General features: G+C 44.2%; 1 protein-coding gene and 2 pseudogenes across 2 annotated transcripts; 1 reads left to right on the top strand and 2 right to left on the bottom strand.

Moving 5' to 3' along the window:
* Positions 1-4,854: 4,854 nt before the first annotated feature.
* On the top strand, positions 4,855-9,357 carry LOC120711802 (ethanolamine-phosphate cytidylyltransferase-like). 2 transcript variants are annotated; one of them, XM_039997452.1, is made up of 10 exons: positions 4,855-5,164; positions 6,295-6,682; positions 6,898-7,133; positions 7,297-7,454; positions 7,830-7,901; positions 8,012-8,079; positions 8,205-8,322; positions 8,466-8,525; positions 8,594-8,716; positions 8,806-9,357. In XM_039997452.1, exons 2-10 carry the CDS (start codon positions 6,312-6,314, stop codon positions 8,875-8,877), a joined length of 1,278 nt encoding a protein of 425 aa, XP_039853386.1. In that variant the 5' UTR covers positions 4,855-5,164; positions 6,295-6,311; the 3' UTR covers positions 8,878-9,357. The 2 variants fall into 2 exon arrangements, with proteins under 2 accessions (XP_039853386.1, XP_039853385.1); XM_039997451.1 differs by having other exon boundaries at positions 4,903-5,164; positions 8,594-9,357.
* A 1,073-nt stretch (positions 9,358-10,430) lies between these two features.
* On the bottom strand, positions 10,431-14,298 carry LOC120711804 (annotated as a pseudogene).
* Positions 14,299-14,449: 151 nt separating this feature from the next.
* LOC120711803 lies at positions 14,450-19,337 on the bottom strand (annotated as a pseudogene).
* Between the last annotated feature and the right edge of the window lie 570 nt (positions 19,338-19,907).

Genomic DNA, 19,907 nt, shown 5'->3' on the forward strand with positions numbered 1-19,907 from the left:
ATGTATGATCCTATTTCTAAGCAATATATGGATTGGTGTTAGCATTGATATGAGAGATGAACATGAGATAAACATGATAGGGAGGATAACACATCACACATCACTGACTTAGCCCAAACTGTCTGGTAGTACATAACACATCACAGTACAAGAGAGGAGATAAGAGTGACAGTACAAGAGATAGGTAAGTATAACATGGAGTTCGGCATAGGATCTGTGACAGTTGTACTAGTTCTGGTCACCAACTCCTTTGATTTGGAGCATAGAACTTGGTGCTGCTCTCTTTGGTTTCTTCCCTTTCTTCTTTGTTGGTGGCTCCTGGGCTGCTCTCTTTAGTTTCTTCTTTGTTGGTGGCTCCTGGGCACTGACTTTAGCAGTAGCTTTACCAGATGACATTTTGATGGTCACACTTGAGCCTGCCTGAGACAGTGGCACATTGGCTTGCAAATTGAGTTGTGCTGCTGATCCTTCAACTGTAGCACTGGCAAATGATCTGATCAAGTTCCTAGATTCCAGATCCTATATCAAAGAAGTAAAAGTCATAGACTGGCAAATGAGAGATGTAGTAAAAAAAATGTAAATTATTCCACTTACATTTTGGCTTGTAGAATTACTTTGTTGGCTACCTTTGACTCCATATCTTCTATCACAAGTGGATCTGTTATGTCCAGTTCCTTTGCACTTCCTGCACCTTATGACTGTGCCTACCTTTGACAATTTTCTAGCTTTAGGTTGCTCTTGTGGCTCCCTTCTCCTCTCCTTTTTAGGCCTACCTGGCATTTTCACATATCCTGATGCTCTTAGTGTTGGCATATCAGATTCAGGCCAGCTCTGCATACCCTCAACTGGATTTAGACAGTGGGAGTATGTGTTCTTGAATTGTGTCACATGATAACAGGGTGCTATGTACTCATCAAGGGAATTAGTCTTAAAGAAGATGCTTGATATTGCATGAGGGCATGGCAACCCTGCCAATTGCCAATACCTACATGAACACTCTCTTTTTTGCAGATCCACTGTGAACCTATTGTTCCAATGCTTGACCTCAAATTTATCTTCCCCATTACATATTGCATGGCAAACACCTGACAACTTAATGAGTGCATTTAATTTCTTCAAAATATTAGGACATATTGGACCAGTCCAAGTTTCTGACTTAGCCCTCATTTGCTGGATCCTCACCGTGACCTTCCTTCTAATGGTCTCAAGCATGGTTATGATAGGGAAGAACCTAGCTTCAATAATCCACTTGTTGAAAGATTCACAAATGTTGTTATCAACTGAGTCACAATTTGATCCTAACCTGAACCAGGCTCTGCTCCAATGTACAGGATCAGTATTCATCAAGGCCTTTGCTCCTTGCTTTGTTTCCTGAGCAAGTTTAGCCTTTGCTAGATTGAACAGTATGGGACAAGAAGCCTTGGCACAGCACCAAAACTTTTTCTGCCACTCCTTCTTCTTGAATTTCTTCCTCCAGTTGGCATAAATGTGCCTCGCACAATTCCTGTGCTCTGCGTTTGGAGCCCATTTAGCAACAGCTGTCAATATACCCTTTTGTTGATCTGAGATAAAAACCCAGTCGTCACCCCCTTGAACTCCAATGTCCCTGAACAAAATATCACAGAACCAGTCCCATGAAGCATTGTTCTCCTTTTCCACCACTGCCCATGCTATTGGATACATTTGATTATTGGCATCTCTTCCCAATGCACACAACAATTCTCCATTTGTGGCCCCCTTAAAGAAACATCCATCAAGTCCTACAACTTTTCTACAACCAGCAGTGAACCCTTTCTTGCATGCATCCAGAGCAATATACATTCTTTGAAACACTGGTGGTTCTACATTAGGTTCCTTCATAATAATAATTGTGCTTCCTGGGTTGCTTCTCAATAATTCAAGCTGGTACCTATATAGCACTTGGTACTGCCCTTTGGTTGCATCTAGAACCTTTTGCATGACAATAGATTTTGCTCTTTTCAGCTTGGAGATACTAACATCAGCAAACATCTCTTCTTGAACTGCCAATCTCATGGTTTCAAGACTCCAGGTTGGGTTGGCCATTATGAATTTCTCATACTTCTCAGCAATCCTGGCTGCAGTGACCAATTTGTTATCTCTTCTAGGAGGGCAACTATGCACATTATTTAAGCTAGCTATCTGCCAACTATTTGTTCTTGAATTGGTCGACAACAAACATCTCCATTGGCAAGTGGCCCACTCACATACTGCAATCATCCTTTCAGATTCATTCTTAAAGAACTTAATAAACCTTCTTTCAGTTAAACCATGTTTAATCACTGCTTTCTTGAACTGACTCTTCCCAGTAAATTTCAGCCCAATCTCAAATTTGGGGCATGGATCCTTCTTGTTGTACCTTGGATACTTGCTGCTGCTCATGTCTTCACTTGAACCTTCTGCTGCACTACTATTATCATATGGTGTGACATCTCCATCATCTTCTATCTCAACAGGAGCTGGCATACTAGTGCTATCCAAAATAACATCATCAAGGTCTGCCACCTGACCACCCTTCATTTTTTTCTTGAATTGCTTGAATTGCAAATGTATGTCATTGCCTTCTTCATCATCCTCCGAAGAGCTGTCATCACCGGGTAAGAAATCACTGTCACTGCTTGTGTCGTCTAGAACCTGCTCTTGCACTTGCTTCCCTTTATCAATCTTGCTTGGGCTGTACCACTCCTTCACAAATTTTATCTGCTTCTCGACTTCTTCCCTACTCTTGGTCCTGCATACCAACACTTGCGATTGTAAATCATGAGCTTCCATCTCATCATCTTCACTCTCAACTGTTGGGTCCTCAGCTTCCATCTCATTCTCAAAATCACTGACATTCGCTGCTGCTTCTCCATCATCTGACGGCTCAACAACTGTTGGGTCCTCGATATATATATCTGCTACACCACCTTCCACAATGCAATTTTCCATTTCAATGCATGATTTATCATCAATCAATGCACGCAACCCATTCACTAGTTCCTTTCCTGGGAAAAGCCAATGTACCAAAGCACCTAACTCAACATTGCAGTGGTCTTTTAAGTGCCCCATTATCTCAGGAAGTGAGATTTTATCTCGTTCAATGTATGACATCCCCTCTTCTCCACCACAATAATGCAGAGCCCTACTAGTCCTCACAAATTCTCCATTGTAATGAAATTTGACTGCAAGACTATCCAATGGGTCCATTATTTGATGTTCTGTACGGAGCGCAATAAACAAAAACGGATCAATCCCCGGACACAATAAGCAACTTCGCAAATCACATGGAAAACAATTGAATATTCGAGTCCCTAGAAAGACAAATCCCCAAAGACAAATCCCCAAAGTCACGGGATTTCGCTCTGCATCTATCACTTCATGAACGAATCAAACCTTTTCCGCCGCCGCAGACGCCTCGGCCTGAGTCTCGTCGCCGCTATCGTTGCAGCCGCCGCCTCCGGAATCTCGTCGCCGCGGCCGCAGATGCCGCCACCGGAGCCTCGTCGCCGCCGCCCTCGCCGGCCGCCGCCTCCGCAGGCGCAGGTGCAGCCGCCGCCGCCGCCGCTAGGGTTTCGTTTGGGGAGTTTTGAGGGACAGCGAACCGACGAGGAGGGGCCGGGGTCGATGTATACGCCCCATCCGAGTCAGTCGAGCGGGATCCGAGTCAGCCGTGCTGACTTGGCCGAGGGGTGCCGACGTGGCTGCCTGACTAGGCTAAAACCAGGGCGGATCGGTGTCCATGGTCACACGTGTCTGGTATTAACAGTTCGATGGCCGCGGGTGTCCGGTTTTGGAGTTCGATTGCCAAATCCGGACTCAGACGATAGTTCGATGGCCAAAAATGGACTTTATCCTTTTTGAAAAGCTTGTGTCCATACTTTTCAACACTTCATTTAATCTAGAAAATGTGTATCATCCTTGCAAAAAAAAAATCATCGAGCGCATATTTAGAGTGCTATCGTCGAGGGGGGAAAAAGTAAAACCACCACATGACGCTAACGTATGTTTGGATGATCCGCGTTGATACTGTTTTCATGCTCGTCTGATAGGTCGTTGCTCAAGTGCATACATGGTGTGTCTGACTAGTATTTTTTCTGTTTCGATTATAATTTGTTTGACTTTTTCGACTCTAAATTTTATTTATCTTATTAAAAATTTATGCAAAATATTTTTTTTGTTATGTCTTGTTTTATTAATAAAAGTTCTTCAAGATAGCTTAAATCTGCTTATATCTGCGTAAATTTTTTAAATAAAACGAGTTGTCAAATTTGAAGTTAAAAAAGTTAAACAATTATAATTTGGAATGGATCAAATTGCTAGAATAGATTAAGAAGCAAGATACTCTACTCGATCGTACTTTTCTTTTTTATTTTATTCAGTGAAAACTCAACTTTGTTCATAACAACTTTAGAAATAATTTATTTGCAAATATAAGTACTCAACCTACACGAATTTCACGAGATTTTACATACAATCCCAATCCAAAAGCAAAATTCCGATCAAGGTAAAATAAAAAGCTACAAATATAAAACACGTTTGATTGGAGACTTGGAGAGTATATCATTGCTCATATGGAGAAGACGAGCCTAGAACTGGCAGGCCTTGCTTTCTAGAAACTAGGATCATGTCTAGTGGTTGGAAACGTAGCCAAGCTCGGCCATCCGGTGCCATGGAACAAGCACATAGTATATTATCGAAAGCGACGGTCTCCCTCACTTCCTTTGTCGCGAAGGAAGATCACCGGGGTTGCAAACCGCGCCGTACCTATGCAGTATTTTACTTTTCGTCAAGGTCCCAGGTGCGAAACCTGCAGTAGTACTTCCTGCCGTGTGGGCCCGGGCAGTTTGGTGGACGTGAAGGCGCCCACGCTTCCACCAGCGTCTCCCCCCCAATTGGTGAGGCCACACGAGAAGACGGAGGCGAGACGGCGAGCGCCAGAGCTCTCCCTCCCCCTCCTCCCTCCGGCCTCCCCTTCCTCCTCGTCCTCTCCCTCTCCTCCCAAACCAAGAAGGCAGTGAGAACCGAAGCGCGCGCCGAGAGGGAGGGGAGCCTCGCCGCCTCTCGCGGCAGATCTCGCGCCAGCCCCGGGTTCTGACGCGAGATCCGCGCTCGCCGCCCGCCGGCCGGTGCCGCCGCTGCCCGCTCGCTCGCCCGCCCGATCTCGGTGCGTTTTCTTCCTCCCCCGCTGCTGCTTGCCTCCCTCGTTCTTCAGGTTGAAATGCGGTGTGGAAAAGTCTCTGTTTTTTTATATCTTCTTTTCGTTATGATGGTCGCGATCCCCTTCGATCCCCAAGCCAGCTTATCGTTCAAGGAAAAGAAACGTTTATTTTTGTTCCGTTCGTTTCGATGTGATTTGGGGCTGGTAGTTCGTGTTCCGCTGGAATTGGGATCACGGGCGGCCGGGTGGCCGATTGCATTTGGCGCTTCTTTCTTTGCGGCGCTGTAATGGGGATTCCGGGTGGGTGGGAGACGCTTTTGCTGTCTCCAACCTTCCTCCCGTGCTCGTGAGCCTACTGGAACGCCGAATCTCTATAAATTCTACCTGCCTGCTTAGTTGGCTGCAATTCTTTTTTTTTTTGAGACGGATTGGCTGCAATGTTGAACTCGAGGCGTGGTAGTTCCGATGGGAATCTGATTCCTTGTCGGGCATGTTCGCTCGTTTGATTGCTGATGAGTGATGATAAGATACCGGAGCACAAATTAATTTGTAACTTTTTTACTGCTACTATTGGAATTAGAACAGCATATGATGAGCTTTATTCAAAGTTAGCGTGGGTTTTCTTCTGAGCATGTATTTCTTGATGAGAAAGAAGGCAGAGCTGTTAGTCATGCAATTGTCATGTTTTCTAGAGCTCCGCATCTCGTCGTTACGTGGCTTCTTGTAAAAGCAATTTGAGTCTCTTTTCTTTTTTTTTTCCTTCTAAATTCTCCGTGATCTTCCCTCTGCCCAAACCTGTGGCTTTCTAAAATATCCGGTGGTTACGATTTGGTCAACGTGACGTGATCGGTAAGCACGTTTAGCGTATACATCTGTTTCTTCTGGTTAAACGTCTTGAGGTCCTTCCAACCATCTTAATTAAGTAGTCGGAAAGCCACGCTTTTCTCCTTTCTTTTTTGAGTCACTTTCTTGTTTTAAAGAATCCCAACAAATCAGCTGCAAATTCTACTGGCTTCTCCAAATATTGGAAAATGACGCATTTGTACTACCTTGCTGCATATATGTTTGCCACTTGTCAGAATAATCCATTAACTTTGGAGTCTCATTCTGGTTTTCTATTCTTTTTTTTTTGACAGAAGAATCCACCTTGAAGATGATGATGGGTTTGCTAGCGTTCGAGAGTCACCAGGGGCTCTGGAATAGTGGATACTATTCCCAGTTGTTTGGAATTGGGGGAGTTATGATCACTGTTGCCATTCTTATGCTATCCACGGGCTACTTTGGTGGGATCGGTGCTCCATTTGCTCCGTATTTCTGGCCATATCTAGGACAAGTTCCGAAGAAGAGGGAACGCAAAAGGCCTGTGAGAGTGTACATGGATGGATGCTTTGACCTCATGCACTATGGTCATGCAAATGCGTTGCGACAGGCCAAACTGTTGGGAGATCAGCTGGTAGTTGGGGTTGTCAGTGATGAGGAGATCGTCGCAAATAAGGGCCCGCCTGTCCTTTCTATGGAAGAGAGGTACGGCAGTTTAATTCTTCTGTTCTGTGAAAAGTATTAATTTTTCCCTGAAAATATTGTCCGTAATTAGTAATGTCAAAGTGACTGAAAAGTGTAGAGCATCTTTTTTTTGTATGCTCTTATGTATGAATTTCTGATGATCGCTGCCAGATTTCATCATTAATTGAAATCTGGAACGATGGGTTCTATTAACTGTGTTTATTTTCTCTTTCTAGGTTGACTCTTGTTAGTGGCCTGAAGTGGGTCGATGAGGTCATTCCCAATGCGCCCTATGAGATCACGGAAGAGTTCATGAATACCCTCTTCAACAAATACAGCATTGATTACATTATTCACGGTGATGATCCTTGTCTTCTACCTGATGGCACTGATGCATATGCGTTAGCAAAGAAGGTCGGGCGTTACAAGCAAATCAAGCGAACAGAAGGTGTCTCAAGCACTGATATAGTTGGTAAGGTTCAGTGGCCCTACTGTTGTTTTGGATCATACATCCCCCTGAATATGTTGTTTACTATTAAGCATGTGATTCAATTTACAAATGTTGTATTTCTTGTTCAAAATGTCGTCTTTATTGTCAACTGTGATCTTACACAGAAATATCACACTGTACACAGGGAGGATATTGCTAACATTCAAGCAGAAAGATGCTGACACTGATTTTAATGTTGCTGTTGATGAGAAGGCTGGAGCAGAACCAAATGATGAAGTGAAGAGTCATCTATCTCATTTTCTTCCAACTTCTCGTCGAATCATGCAGTTCTCAAATGGGCAGGTATGAGCTCTTTAGGTTGCTTGCTAGTCTTACTGTTCCATGTCTGACCTTTTATACGGAATGGAGGCCACATCCACCCCAGCCTTTTATTAAGGAAAGGCCAAGAACATTTTAGTGTCCTTAGTTTGATAAACCTTTTAGGGTATTTACAGAAAGTGGCCTGATATATCATTCTCAGCTGATCTAACTAGTGTAACTTTTCAATCTTGATCATGAGTGATTGATATTCCTACCTTTTTAATCTTGTTTTTCAATGATTTTCTGACAACCTAGTGTTTAGTAGTTTGTGGGTTTTCAAATTATTCCTATGATTTAAGTCTTCATCATATTTCCATTGTGTTGCATTTATTGAACAACATGCTCATATGCACTCAGGCTCCTTCGCCAGGTGCTCGTGTTGTGTATATAGATGGTGCATTCGATCTTTTCCACGCTGGCCATGTTGAGGTATCATTTCTTATCCTCATGCAGATCATTTTACTGTAACCACAAGGTTTTTGACTAGTTTGGCTCATATGCAATTAAAGTATTAATATTTTACCTTCTGTTTAATGCAGATCCTCAGAAGTGCTAGACAACTTGGTGACTTTCTTCTTGTGGGTATCCATGATGACCAGTCTATCAGGTTTTATTCCATTTCTTTACTTCAGATTTAACAAACAAAATAGTAGTTATATATCAGAATGATCCTGTCAAAAAAGCTTGTGGTTATAAAACCAAATAGCAATCTGATAAGAACCATTTGTTTAGGGATAGAAGAGGATATCGTCCTATCATGCATCTTCATGAGCGTACTCTTAGTGTGCTTGCCTGCCGCTATGTTGATGAAGTCATTATTGGCGCACCATGGGAAGTTTCGAAGGACATGGTATGTGTGTGTCCATGACTTCATTCCTATATTACTTTTTCTTGCTTGAAATATCATGTGGTGAGCATGCTGTGATTGTGACATGATTATCTTTAACAATGTATTAGTATACCCTCAAAATTTGATTTTATATCCTTGTGCAGATCACCACGTTTAACATTTCATTGGTTGTGCATGGGACTGTAACCGAGGGCAATTCAGCTGTAAGTACTTAATGAACTGATGTCAGACAAACTTACCTTGATCTTGAAACTGATGGTTTTCTCTGCAGGGTGAAATTGATCCTTATGCTGTTCCAAAGAGCATGGGTATTTTTAAGACAATCATGAGCCCGAAATCTATTACATCAGTATCGGTAGCGACAAGAATAGTTGACAATCATGAAGCTTACAAGGTACATGACGTTACAGGCTCAAAGGTCATAGTTCTGTCTGATCCCTTTTTACCTGTGCTAAACATTGTTACTGGGGTTTTTATAAACAGAAAAGGAACTTGAAAAAGAAGGCTAGTGAAGACAGATACTACACACAAAAGAAATTTGTTTCTGGAGACTAGTTCTGCATAAGGAGAGTATATTTTTGCGACCGAGGAAATTGATGTGGCCACCCTGTATTGATGTTATTCTACAGCAGAGACTGGAACAGATAATTGGCTATAGACAGGTCATAGCGATAGTTTGGCAGCCATTCGACGGTGATGATTGGCTGGTGGAACTAAATTAGGGGGGAAAAGAGAGCTGTCACATTCTTCTGCTATGGCCCTTTTAGGAACACTCACTTGACATGAAAAGTTCATACATGATTCTTTTTTTATTGTTATCCCTGGACTTGGAGGGGATATATATGTTTGTAGCCGAACACCTTCAGCAAACTCTGTTGTATACTTGTGTTATTACTTAACAGCGTGTGGAGTGGTAGCATTGCATGCATACTCCCTGATTGTACCATGTTATATTGAAAGGTTATACTGCTGAGGAAAAAAACCTAGTGATGATCAGATATCTATGGTATTTATTGATGGTCTTGTTCGGTGTTAGCCCCCTCTGTTTATCTGTGTTTATTCTCACTGTTTATGATGGGCACTGCAGATGAAACTTTTTTCTTTGTAGTGCTGTGCCAATTGAATGTATGATTGGTTTTGCTCAGCATCCCCATTCTAGTCCAAGGTGGGGTGGGGTGTTTTGTAATTGGACTATTTCTTCTCCTTAATACAAAGATGCGCAGCTCTCCTGCGTATTCGAGAAAAAAAAGAGCGCTGTAACCAAGCAGACCTCCAGTCTTCTGTGAGTTGAATATGCACCTGACATGTAATGTGTTTTTGGCCTAGTTGCAGATACGAGCTAACTCCACGGCAAGAAAAGTAAAATAGAGTGAACTTATTTGAAATAGTAATAAGAATAGAGGGATTGAATCTGTAGGTTATCTTAAGGTTCCTGGTTCGAAGTTACATATGTTTCAACCATTGCATATTTGCATAGTATATACCGGAACTAATAAGAGCATAGGAAGAAAGGTCGGTGTATAGATGGAATAACCAACTACGATAGGTGGAGTTTTAAGTTAACTCCCTAAATTATTATTTGGTTCCATTTGCCCCCTAAACTATGCCTTTTGGTTCAATTACCCCCCTAATACAATTTGTCCTTCTCATTTCTCCATACATAGGTGGAGTTTTAAGTTAAAATTCTACAAGATGGTAGTATATATCATAACACATGTTAGAAAAAATTTTATCATTATTTTTATAGGTCAGGATATTTAACAATAAACTACACGTTGGAGTTCAAAATTATATGAAAACTAATGGTAAAAAATTATAACAAAATTTTTTAATATGCATTGTGCTGTCCACTACTATCCAGCAAAATTTGAAATTAAAATTCAACTTGTGTATGAAGGAACAAAAAAAACAAATTGTATTATGGGGTAAAATGAACTAAATTGCATAATTTAGAGGGTAAATTGAATCGAATTATAATTTAGGGAGTTTTTTCAGACTAAATTGAACTTTTTTCTATGTAGGAACTTTTTTCATATATATGACTAAACGTAGATAGTCGAGACACGTCAGGGTGCAATGAAAATGTATAGCAAAGGACACCAGGAGCGAGAGATTGCGAGACAGGATTTATACGGTTCAGGGCCAAAAGACACCTTACGTCCAGGCGACGCCCCCTAGATAAGCTTCTGAGGGGTCGTCCTTTTGAATGTATCGTATTATGGTGGATCAACTGAGTACCCAGTGAGGATTACATGTAGGAATACGCAGCATCATGGTCATTTGTTTTCTCTATTTTTCAGGTCCGCTATATACGGGTCCACAGTAGCTAGGCCCTGTGTCCTTCCTCTGGAGCTAGTCACAAGTTCACAACTCACAATTCCCCCGGATCTCATGGGTCATGATTTCAAGAGCTAGGTGCCAGGATTAGTTGGGAATCAGGGCGTGTCTTCATCAGTTGGGAGTCGAGCAAATGTCTTCATGAGCCATGATCTCCAAGCTAGGTTTGACTCCACGTAGGCAGGAGAGATGTCTCCACAGACCTAGGAGGCATCAGAACAATCCTGCAGTTTGTAGGATAAAAACACTCAGCATAACCTTTTACCTCACACCATTTTCCAGATTTCTACTGAAAAGGTAGCTTTTAACTCTGGTTATATTCAGCTAAATACTAAAATGTCAGAACTCCTTACTAAAGAATTAGAACTGCAGATCTGACTAGGATTGGAGCTCAAAGTAGTGTCAATGACTATATGCAAGGGGATATTTTGCATATAAGAACCCGTTTTATGTACGCGGTGGAAGGGTACATGCCTGCCAACTCAACCATTGATGGATACAGAACGAATCCTGTGACACCAGAAGAATGTGCAATTCCAAGAAGAACCCTGCATTGTATAGGTTAATATAAAAGTGGATTACTCATATACAGCAAAAATTTTAGCAAAAAAGTGAAAATTCAATTGATTTGATGTTTGTGAGGTTGAATAAGTTATGGGAAAAACTGGAACATAGGAACTAGGGATGAGCAGAAAATAGCAGGAGGGTGTTTGGTACCTTCAGGTTCTCAATATTGGAATGGTTCCTTTTAACCTGCGGAACCGCATTCGGTCCTTCAACTCGTGGTCACTGACGTCCAATAATCGCAGTGAGTTTGGAATACCGTCCCTGTGCAGTGACTGGAGGATGGCTGGACAGGATGAGATTTTTAGTTCTTGCAGTGAGCTTGGGAGTGCCTCCTTGGGCAGCGACTTCATGGCAGGACATTGTTGGATCTCCAATTCTTGCAATGAACTTGGGAGTCCATCTTTAGGCAGCGAACGGATGCTCTCACAATAAGAAATCCGTAGTATCTTGAGGTTAGGGAGCATGTGTAGCCCAGTAGGTAGGCACTGCAGCTTGTCGCATCTGAAAAATTCGAGGTGCTGGAGGGAGGTGAGGAGCTGAAGAGCCTTCTCTTGCTCGGTAAAGCGCTCCACCTCGCGATCAAATGAAAATTCTAGTCTGGTGAGGGAGGAAGAGAGGAGGCTGCAGGTGGGCGTAGCAAGGACTCCCGCGATGTCATCTGTCATGAGATAGCCCAGTTTTGATGGAAGTCCATGCTGATGCGACCCGGAGATCTCAGAGTAAGGGCCAAGGAAGCAATTCGGTGTATTCCAGAGTGATAGCTGGGTAAGGCAACCTTGGGTGAGGAGAGGCCACAAGCTGATTTTTTCAGCTCTTAAAACCCCACGCCCCAAGATGGATAATTTGTGGAGGGAGGTGAGGTTTAAGAGAGGCACTAGATCAGTCTCCAGGCCACCAAGAGTGAGATTTTGTAGGGAGGTCGGGAAGGGAAAACAAGTAGAGGAGGATGATGAATATAAGGAGAGGAACTCGGGGCATGAGTTCATGTAAAACTCACGGAGGGAGTGCAGACCTTGGAGCCCTTCCTCCAGCTTCCCCTACCGTGTTGTCTGTAACATGTAGTGAATTGGGATGGAGCCTCAGCCCTGGGCAATCAGAGATTGCCAGCACCTCCAGTTGTGGGGGCAAGAGCACTAGTCCTTCCACGTCCGTCGTCGAGAGTTCCACCTCATCCCTTTCTGCTCTTCGCTGCAGCTGCTGTCCATTCTCTGCCACTGCCAGGACCGCCTTCTCATCCAAAGATGGTGGTGATGTCATGGGTGTTGCTGCACCATTTTGCTCCATCACACCCAGCCCTGTCAGCTTCCGACAAGAATATATTTGTAGTTTCGAGAGCTTGGGGAAGCAAGACAATAGCCTTGTCAGCTCCTTCCCACTGCCACCATGGGAGTATACATCCAATGATTCAACTGGGAACTGGTATCTGACATGGCTCTCACCTACTGGCCAAAAATTGTCACCCTCCGCTATCAGCAGTTCCTTCAGGGATGATAGCATCATGAGCTGATCCAAAGGTAGAGGAGGGCAGCTATGCACTTTCAGTTCTTTTAGTTCGATTAGGTGATTAAAATCCAACACCTTCCAGAATGTGCTATCTGAAACACCATTGCCCACAATTTGCAACCTCACCTCAGGTCCATTATTTTCGTACACTAGCTTCTTAAAAACTGAACCTGCATTTTCTATATCAACATAACATGGACCACTAGTCCAAGGAATAGGAGGCAAGGACAAAAGTTTTGGACAATGTGTAATAGTAAGACTCTCTAGTCTGGGAAACCAAGCCATGGGCGCATCTTGTTCACAGCAAGAAGGATGAAAAAATGGCACCTCAAACAGTTCAGGGGAATCATGAATGATGAGAACCTTTAAATGATTGAAGAAATAGCAAGCTCCATTTCCAACACAGCCGCTTTCCATGTTTCTTGTATTACTCAGTTCTAGCCATTTCAGATTTTGGTAGCTCACAGAGTGCGGGCAGCTCACAACCCACTTTCTTAATCTTTGTATCCTCGTAAGTTTTAGAAATTTCAAGTTCTGAAAGATTTGACTTTGTGTACAACACAGATGCTCTTCACCAGACTCATCAACCAAAAACATATCCCCCAACGGTGGAAGATCTATCCAAGAGACACTATCAAGCTCAAGAGATTCCAAATTTTTAAGACAGAGGTTTGCACCTAGCCATGTCGGACAATTAATACCTCCATGCCCTCTAATGCATAGACTTCAAAGATTGCTATGTGGTCTAAGACTTTCAAGAACATCCTTTTCCCGTGTAGGATCCTTGTTGGGCCGATTAACATTCCATTCTAATTTCAGTTTGTGTAAGCGGCTTTTGTGTATCAGGTTTGATCCATCAGCTTCCTCTTTTGTTTGCACCTTTTCAAGATCACAAATTTCAAGTGACCCTCCAAGCTCTGTTAACTTCCCGAGTTGACTTAGCTCAAAACCAATTTCATTTCTCACATTGAATTTCCTTAGCTCCTGAAGGAACTCTAGTTTTCCCACCTCATATATATCAGTATGAAGGGGATGCTCATAATAGTCTGGGACAAGAAAATGATGCAGTTTTACTAGGTTGCTGATATGTCCTGTTAATCTTAAGGAACCTTTCCATTTCTGTAGATCTAGGACCTCTAAATGATAAAGTCTAACCAAAGAAGTAGGTAAGCACAGGTCCCAATCATGCGAGTAGTCTGTTTATAGACATTACACTGCGTCACGAAAGGCCCCCGCGTCGCCCTCCCAGGGCGGCTCGGGTGGCGCACAGCCCGCCGCCGCCAGGCCCTCCCCCACCATTCCCAGACCTACCGCCGCCGGAGCTTGACGCCGGAAGCCCGGCGGAGGGTAAGGAAGGCGGCGGTAGGGACCTTTTTCTTCCTCCCAGTTCGTGGAGGTTCGGAGCGTGGGATTTCGGCTGGTGGAGGGGACGCACAGGCTGGTGGCCGGGGCTGCAGATCCGGCCTCGCGGGGGGCGGATCCGGTGTTCCCTTGCCCGGATCTCCCATGGTCGTCCTTGTTGTTGCTGTATCCCCGTGGAACGGCGCTGGCAGAGGGGGGAACAGCATGGTCGGCGACAGCTTCGCGGTGGCGATTCGTCATCTCCGGCCCAGTTGTACTCCCGCGGTTCCTCGTCGTGAGGGCCTCCGGCTTCGACGACGGAGAGGCTAGCTTCGGGTTTCGCAACTACCTCTGGCGACGACATCTTCATTCTTTTTTCGCCTGTGTCTTCCACGCAGTTCTAGAGGCTCGTGTCATCTTGGCTTCAATCTGCGGATTCTCTTACTCCGAAGACGGATTCCATCTGCACTTCGTTCCGGTGGACTATGCACGTACCTATATTGGCCACTTTGTAGCATGGTATTCATGGCAGACGAGGCTACAGATGGTTTGCTAGACTTGGAGTTCGTGGCTGTTTGAAGTGGGCCAAGTCTGGTCTGTTTGGTAGCATTGGCTTGGCAAGAAGGGGGAGCAGCACCAGGTGACTTTGTCTCTGTGGTACTTGTTCGGTACCGATTCTTCGGGGACAGGAAGAAATTCCAAGGTCTGACCTTAATTGGTTGTACCTGGCAATGGCCTTGCTGAATGTATTGTTTGGATTCCGAAGAATTGCTCTTTCGGGTGAAAACCTATGATCTGACCTTAATTGATTGGGTCACTGCAATGGCGGTGCGTGCGCGTACCGTTTCCACGTTGGTGGCGTTGTCTTGGGAGCCTTATTCGAAGTCCAGGTGTTGCTATGGTAATGAAGGAGGCAAGGAGTTGAAGATGAAGTTGTATGTTGTAGTTTGCTACGGCATGATTTTTTGTCATGTCGCTCTTTTGTTCCTTTTACTCTTTAGGCTGTGTGTATCCTAGTTATGCAGAGGCCGGGTTGGATCTTAGTATGATTGTATCATCTTGATGTAATTGTCTAAGATCAATAAAGTTTCCTTTTTCCAAAAAAAGGTCCCAATCATGCGAAAGTGACTTGATCCTTAGGTAGCGAAGATGGACAAGCTTTGAAAAGTTGCACAACATATCCTTGTCCACATTATATGACACTTCAGACAAATAAATTGTGCGAAGGTTTCTAGCTTCCCTTAACAAATCACAAAAAGTCCTTTCAAAACTGCCATGGTGTTCCCCAAACAGCATTAGAGTACGTAGGGTTTCAACTTTCAGCCTTTTACCCAATGCAATCATTTCCTTCTTACAATTTTCAAAATTAATTCTATCATTGACCTCTGTGTTTTCTATAATGATAGACAAGTGGCGTACATATGGGGATACTTGTACGGACCACACGTTGGAACTACGTATGCTCAGGCATTCATATGATGAAACCTTTACTGCCAACTCATGTAGTAGGTCATGGACAATATAGTAAGGACCATCATCTTTCTCATTCTTTTTAAGAAATCCATGATTAACCAAGTCATTTAAATAGCTCAGCCCAATATCTTCAATTCTTTTGTTATGATCTGATGAATGTAATATACCTAGTCCTATCCACAAGTGAATTAACTCCTCACTGCCAAATTCATAATCTTCAGGAAACAAAGCAAAATATGAAAAACACTGCTTTAGATCAAAAGGAAGATTATCATAGCTAAGCTTTAGAGCTGGCATAATGTCATTGTCATTGGTTTGTAGCTCCCATTCTTTGCTTTTTAGAATTATTGTCCAATGGTCCAAAGAAAGACTGTTTCTGAGTAATCTCCCAACAGTTTTTGCAGCAAGGGGGTTGCCCTTCAAATTACCCACTACTTTGTTCCCAACATCAAATAATTCAGGATGACTTTTCCATGGCTGTTGATTATCACCAAATACACATGCCTCAAATAATTTCATAAAATCTGCAGCTTCCAAACGACCCATTTCTATAGGATAATCAATTGTCTTAACCATGTTTGCAACCTCAGGACTTCGAGTTGTCACTATAACCACATTGCCTTTTCCCTCCCCTTTCCTAAATGGTGCTAGCAGTTTTTTCCACTCGTCCTCATGGTGTGTCCACACATCATCCAACACAAGCAAAAACCGCTTAACTTTTAATCTTTGCTCAATTAGCTCTTGGTCACAACTACTTTCCTTTTCATCTTTACTTCTAGGTATTTGTTTTACAGCCTCCTGTGCCAAGCTAGCAGCATTAAAATTTTGAGAGACACATAGCCAAACTACGACATCGAAATGGCTCTTAACTTCTTGATATAAGTGTTGTGTGAAAGTTGTCTTCCCAATACCCCCCGGGCCAACAATAGGAAGCACAGTAAGCTTATTTTCAGAGTATTCGCCATGGATGTCCCTCCCATATAATGTAGGCTCTATAATGTATGGAGTAGTTGTTCTAGGTTGACCCGTGGCATTGTGTTGGGTAGTAGGGTTGGAGGCTAGTAGCTCTGTATTAAGAACAGTGGAGACCTTGGCACATACAGGCATGAGCTTATCTATGATATCCTTCATCCTTTCAGAGATCCGCACCCTATCAAACTTCAATTTTGGTGGTTCCTTTTCCGACACGCCAGATCGGGAATCATCTTGAACACATGGAAAGGAGCAGCATGAGAATCTTTTACCGACAGCTTTGGTAGTGTAGCAAGCACCGCGGACGAGGCTGTGGACGCATCCACGACCATGCGTGTCGGCGGTATGGTAGCTCCTCCTGGATGCGGAAGTAGTCGAGCTCGTCAAGCACGTCGTCGGCGCCGTACGCCAGCTGACAGAGCTCGTGCAGAAGCATCCCCAGCGTCGGGCTCCAGGGCTCCCTGTCACGGGCGCTGTCTAGCGTCCCCTTCACGGCAAGCAGCTCCAGCTTGAGCTCACGGATGTTGGGAGCGAGCCCGGTGGTGGCCGCCCACGCCTCCAGCACGCCGTCCTTGACGGGGGCCAGCGCCTTGCCTACCACCCACAGGGCCGCGTTGATGGCGGCAGCCTCCATGCCACCGTGGCCCCAAGACTGCTGCTCTGCAGCGCCACCACCTCGCCGGCAGAGCAGCAGGTTGCTTGCGAGGCCCTCTTCTGTCCCGGTCTCCAGAAGGGCAACACATCGTCTGATCAGGCAACTTGACTTGGTTGGGCAGGAGGAAGCCATTGGTGACGAGGCAGTGGAGAAGTATGAGCGGATGTATCAGCGTCCCCTCCCGAGAAAGACAATGGCAGCTCTGAACGCTGTTACCCGTATAGCCAGCGGCGCAGTGATGGCGGCATCTGCTGCTCTCGCAGCGGAAGCGGGAGCCGAGGAGGTTGAAGCAGTTTAGATGTCTCTGCTTACATGGTTCGTCAGGTGTCCTGCTCATTTTCAAATGCTGATCTCTTCAGCTGTAGTTTGGCAAGCGCAAGGGTTGGTTGTTTCTGTCGCTTCACTGTGTTGTAGTCCTGGAACTGTGTTGGACGCATGAAGGAGCCATATTTCGGTACTGTTGGTGTTTGCTCCTTCGCTTTCTGTTATGCCTGAAGCTACAACCGCTCGCTCCCTGGCATTTCTAGTGGCCTGGTCAATCGGGTGTGGAAGGAATCGAAGAGTTTTCATTGCTGAAGTGAAGATACCAAGCGGGATTGTTGAAGAAAACCAAGATACTTCAAGGCGCTGGACCGCGGCGGGTGCTAGACGCCTGGTTTTTCTAGTCGATAGACCTCCTAGCGAGTAGTCTCTGTTTGTTTTTCTTCTTTGTTGTGGGGCTATTCCGATGCCCCAGCCTGAAACGATTTCTAATCGGATCAGGTAAAACTGTGGTGCCTCTGGCGCCTGTATTGCTATCTCTTCTTATTAATTAAAGCCGGGAATCTGGCCTTTTGAAGAAAAAAAAGACACTCGATTGAGAAAGGAATGCTGCATGCAAGAAGAGAAAACGATCAAATAAATTTGGCAAGGAACAGAACAGAAACAAATTAAACTTAAGCATTGCCGGTGCTCACCCAAGTGGAAAGAAGCGAGGAGAATTCGATCACGAAAATTATGCAAACCGAAATTACTTCGCTGCCACTGCTGGCCTGCTAGAAAATAGCCCGTGCCAGCGGTTGTGCATACGGAGGAGCAGTCAGTGATGGTGAGCAAAGCAAGGTGTCAGATCGAGGGAATAAATAGACTAGACGGCGTCGGTGGCCTGACAATCAGGCATCAGTTGAGTTGGTGACCAAGGCCTTCCAAGGAATCGTATTCTTTATAACCTTTTCTCTTCCTTCGTTGCAGTTGCAAAGGATCATCTTAGTACGATATCATTAATGATAAAATATCCACCAAAAGGGAAACAGAACCATGCATATTAGTCTGTTGGGTGGGCACAAAGCTAGAGTGCTGCCCCAGCACAAAAGCTACTGCAGCATCTATACATTCCTTGCATGCCTTGACGATCGTGACAACAATCTCTGATGACAAGAGCCATTATATTGCCTGGAATCATGGCTTTGCAGTGGCTTCTCCAGGACAACGGGAGAGCAAAGTAACAGCACCAGTTGGTTCCTTAGGCGCACTTGATGGCTGCCTGCAAGTTCATATAGTCGACCAAAGAGCAGTGGTGCAGTGCCATATATACTCGACTACTATGAATAGGTTGCAGGGCGTCACTTGCAGGTTGCAGCTAGCTGTCGGATCAGGAGTTATATAGACATGGTGTCATGGACTAATAAGTAATAACCTTGAAATTTGATAGGAAGATCGACGAGCTATACGCAATATGTTTCGTGACATACTGACACCGAATGCAATGCAATCAACAGGTGCAGCTGTTTTCCCCCCTATTCTCGTCCTACCTACACTACTATCGAAATTGGAAAGAAACCATGGATTTTCGGAATCAGGAATCCAGAATTCCAGATCTCATCATCACGCAGAACAGAAAACAAAATGCTACAAATTAGTTATGCTACAACACAACACAACTTATCCGGTTTGCAATTTGTTCAGAGTAGGATCGAGACGGGGGTCTGACAATTAGGGGGAAGACGACGACGTACCTTGATCCTGGCCAGCTTGTGGCCACAGGCTACCAAACGGCCGCCTCCAGCCTCGGCGGCGGTCGTTGGCTCGGCCGCTTGGGCTTCCTCTCGTGCGTGGTAGCGCCATTCCCGCCGCCTTGGCTAGGTCTAGGTCTAGGTCTAGGTCACGAGGAGCCAACGGCAACCACGTGAGCCAGATGGGCCTGGGCCTTGCAGCCCGTGCCGTGGGCTTCCAATATATTTTTGGCGGTTGGGCCAGCCAGGATCAATTCTAAGTTTCTAGCTAATAAGGTCCCCCACTAAAAAAAACTAATAAGGTCCTGTATTTTGAAAACTCTAATACGGTCCCGTGGTCTGATGCCTCTCGATAGCATTTTAGGTTCTATGTTCGACTTCATATGAAAGTGAATATTTTAAGATTTAACGGCATTTATGTATTCAGTGGTAGGCGACATTTCCATCTACAGCGATGTGGTCTGTGTAATCTAAAAAAACTAATAAGGTTCTTAATTCCTCTAGGAAAAAACTAAGGTTCTTAATTAAAGGATTGGTTTATAATTATCATAAAAATCTAATTTTCGACCTTACAAAATCGGATAACGGAAGTCGAAATCGAACAAATTTGACTCTTTAGGTGGTTTCCAAGGTACTTTTCCATGTTGTGAAAATTAAAAATATTTCAATTTAAACTAAAAAGTCGAGCGTCGGTATTTTTCTAAAAATGTAACCTATTTATCAACACTCTAATAGTATTCAGATCC

Source organism: Panicum virgatum, chromosome 6K (assembly GCF_016808335.1).
Source record: "Panicum virgatum strain AP13 chromosome 6K, P.virgatum_v5, whole genome shotgun sequence".
NCBI lineage: Eukaryota > Viridiplantae > Streptophyta > Magnoliopsida > Poales > Poaceae > Panicum > Panicum virgatum.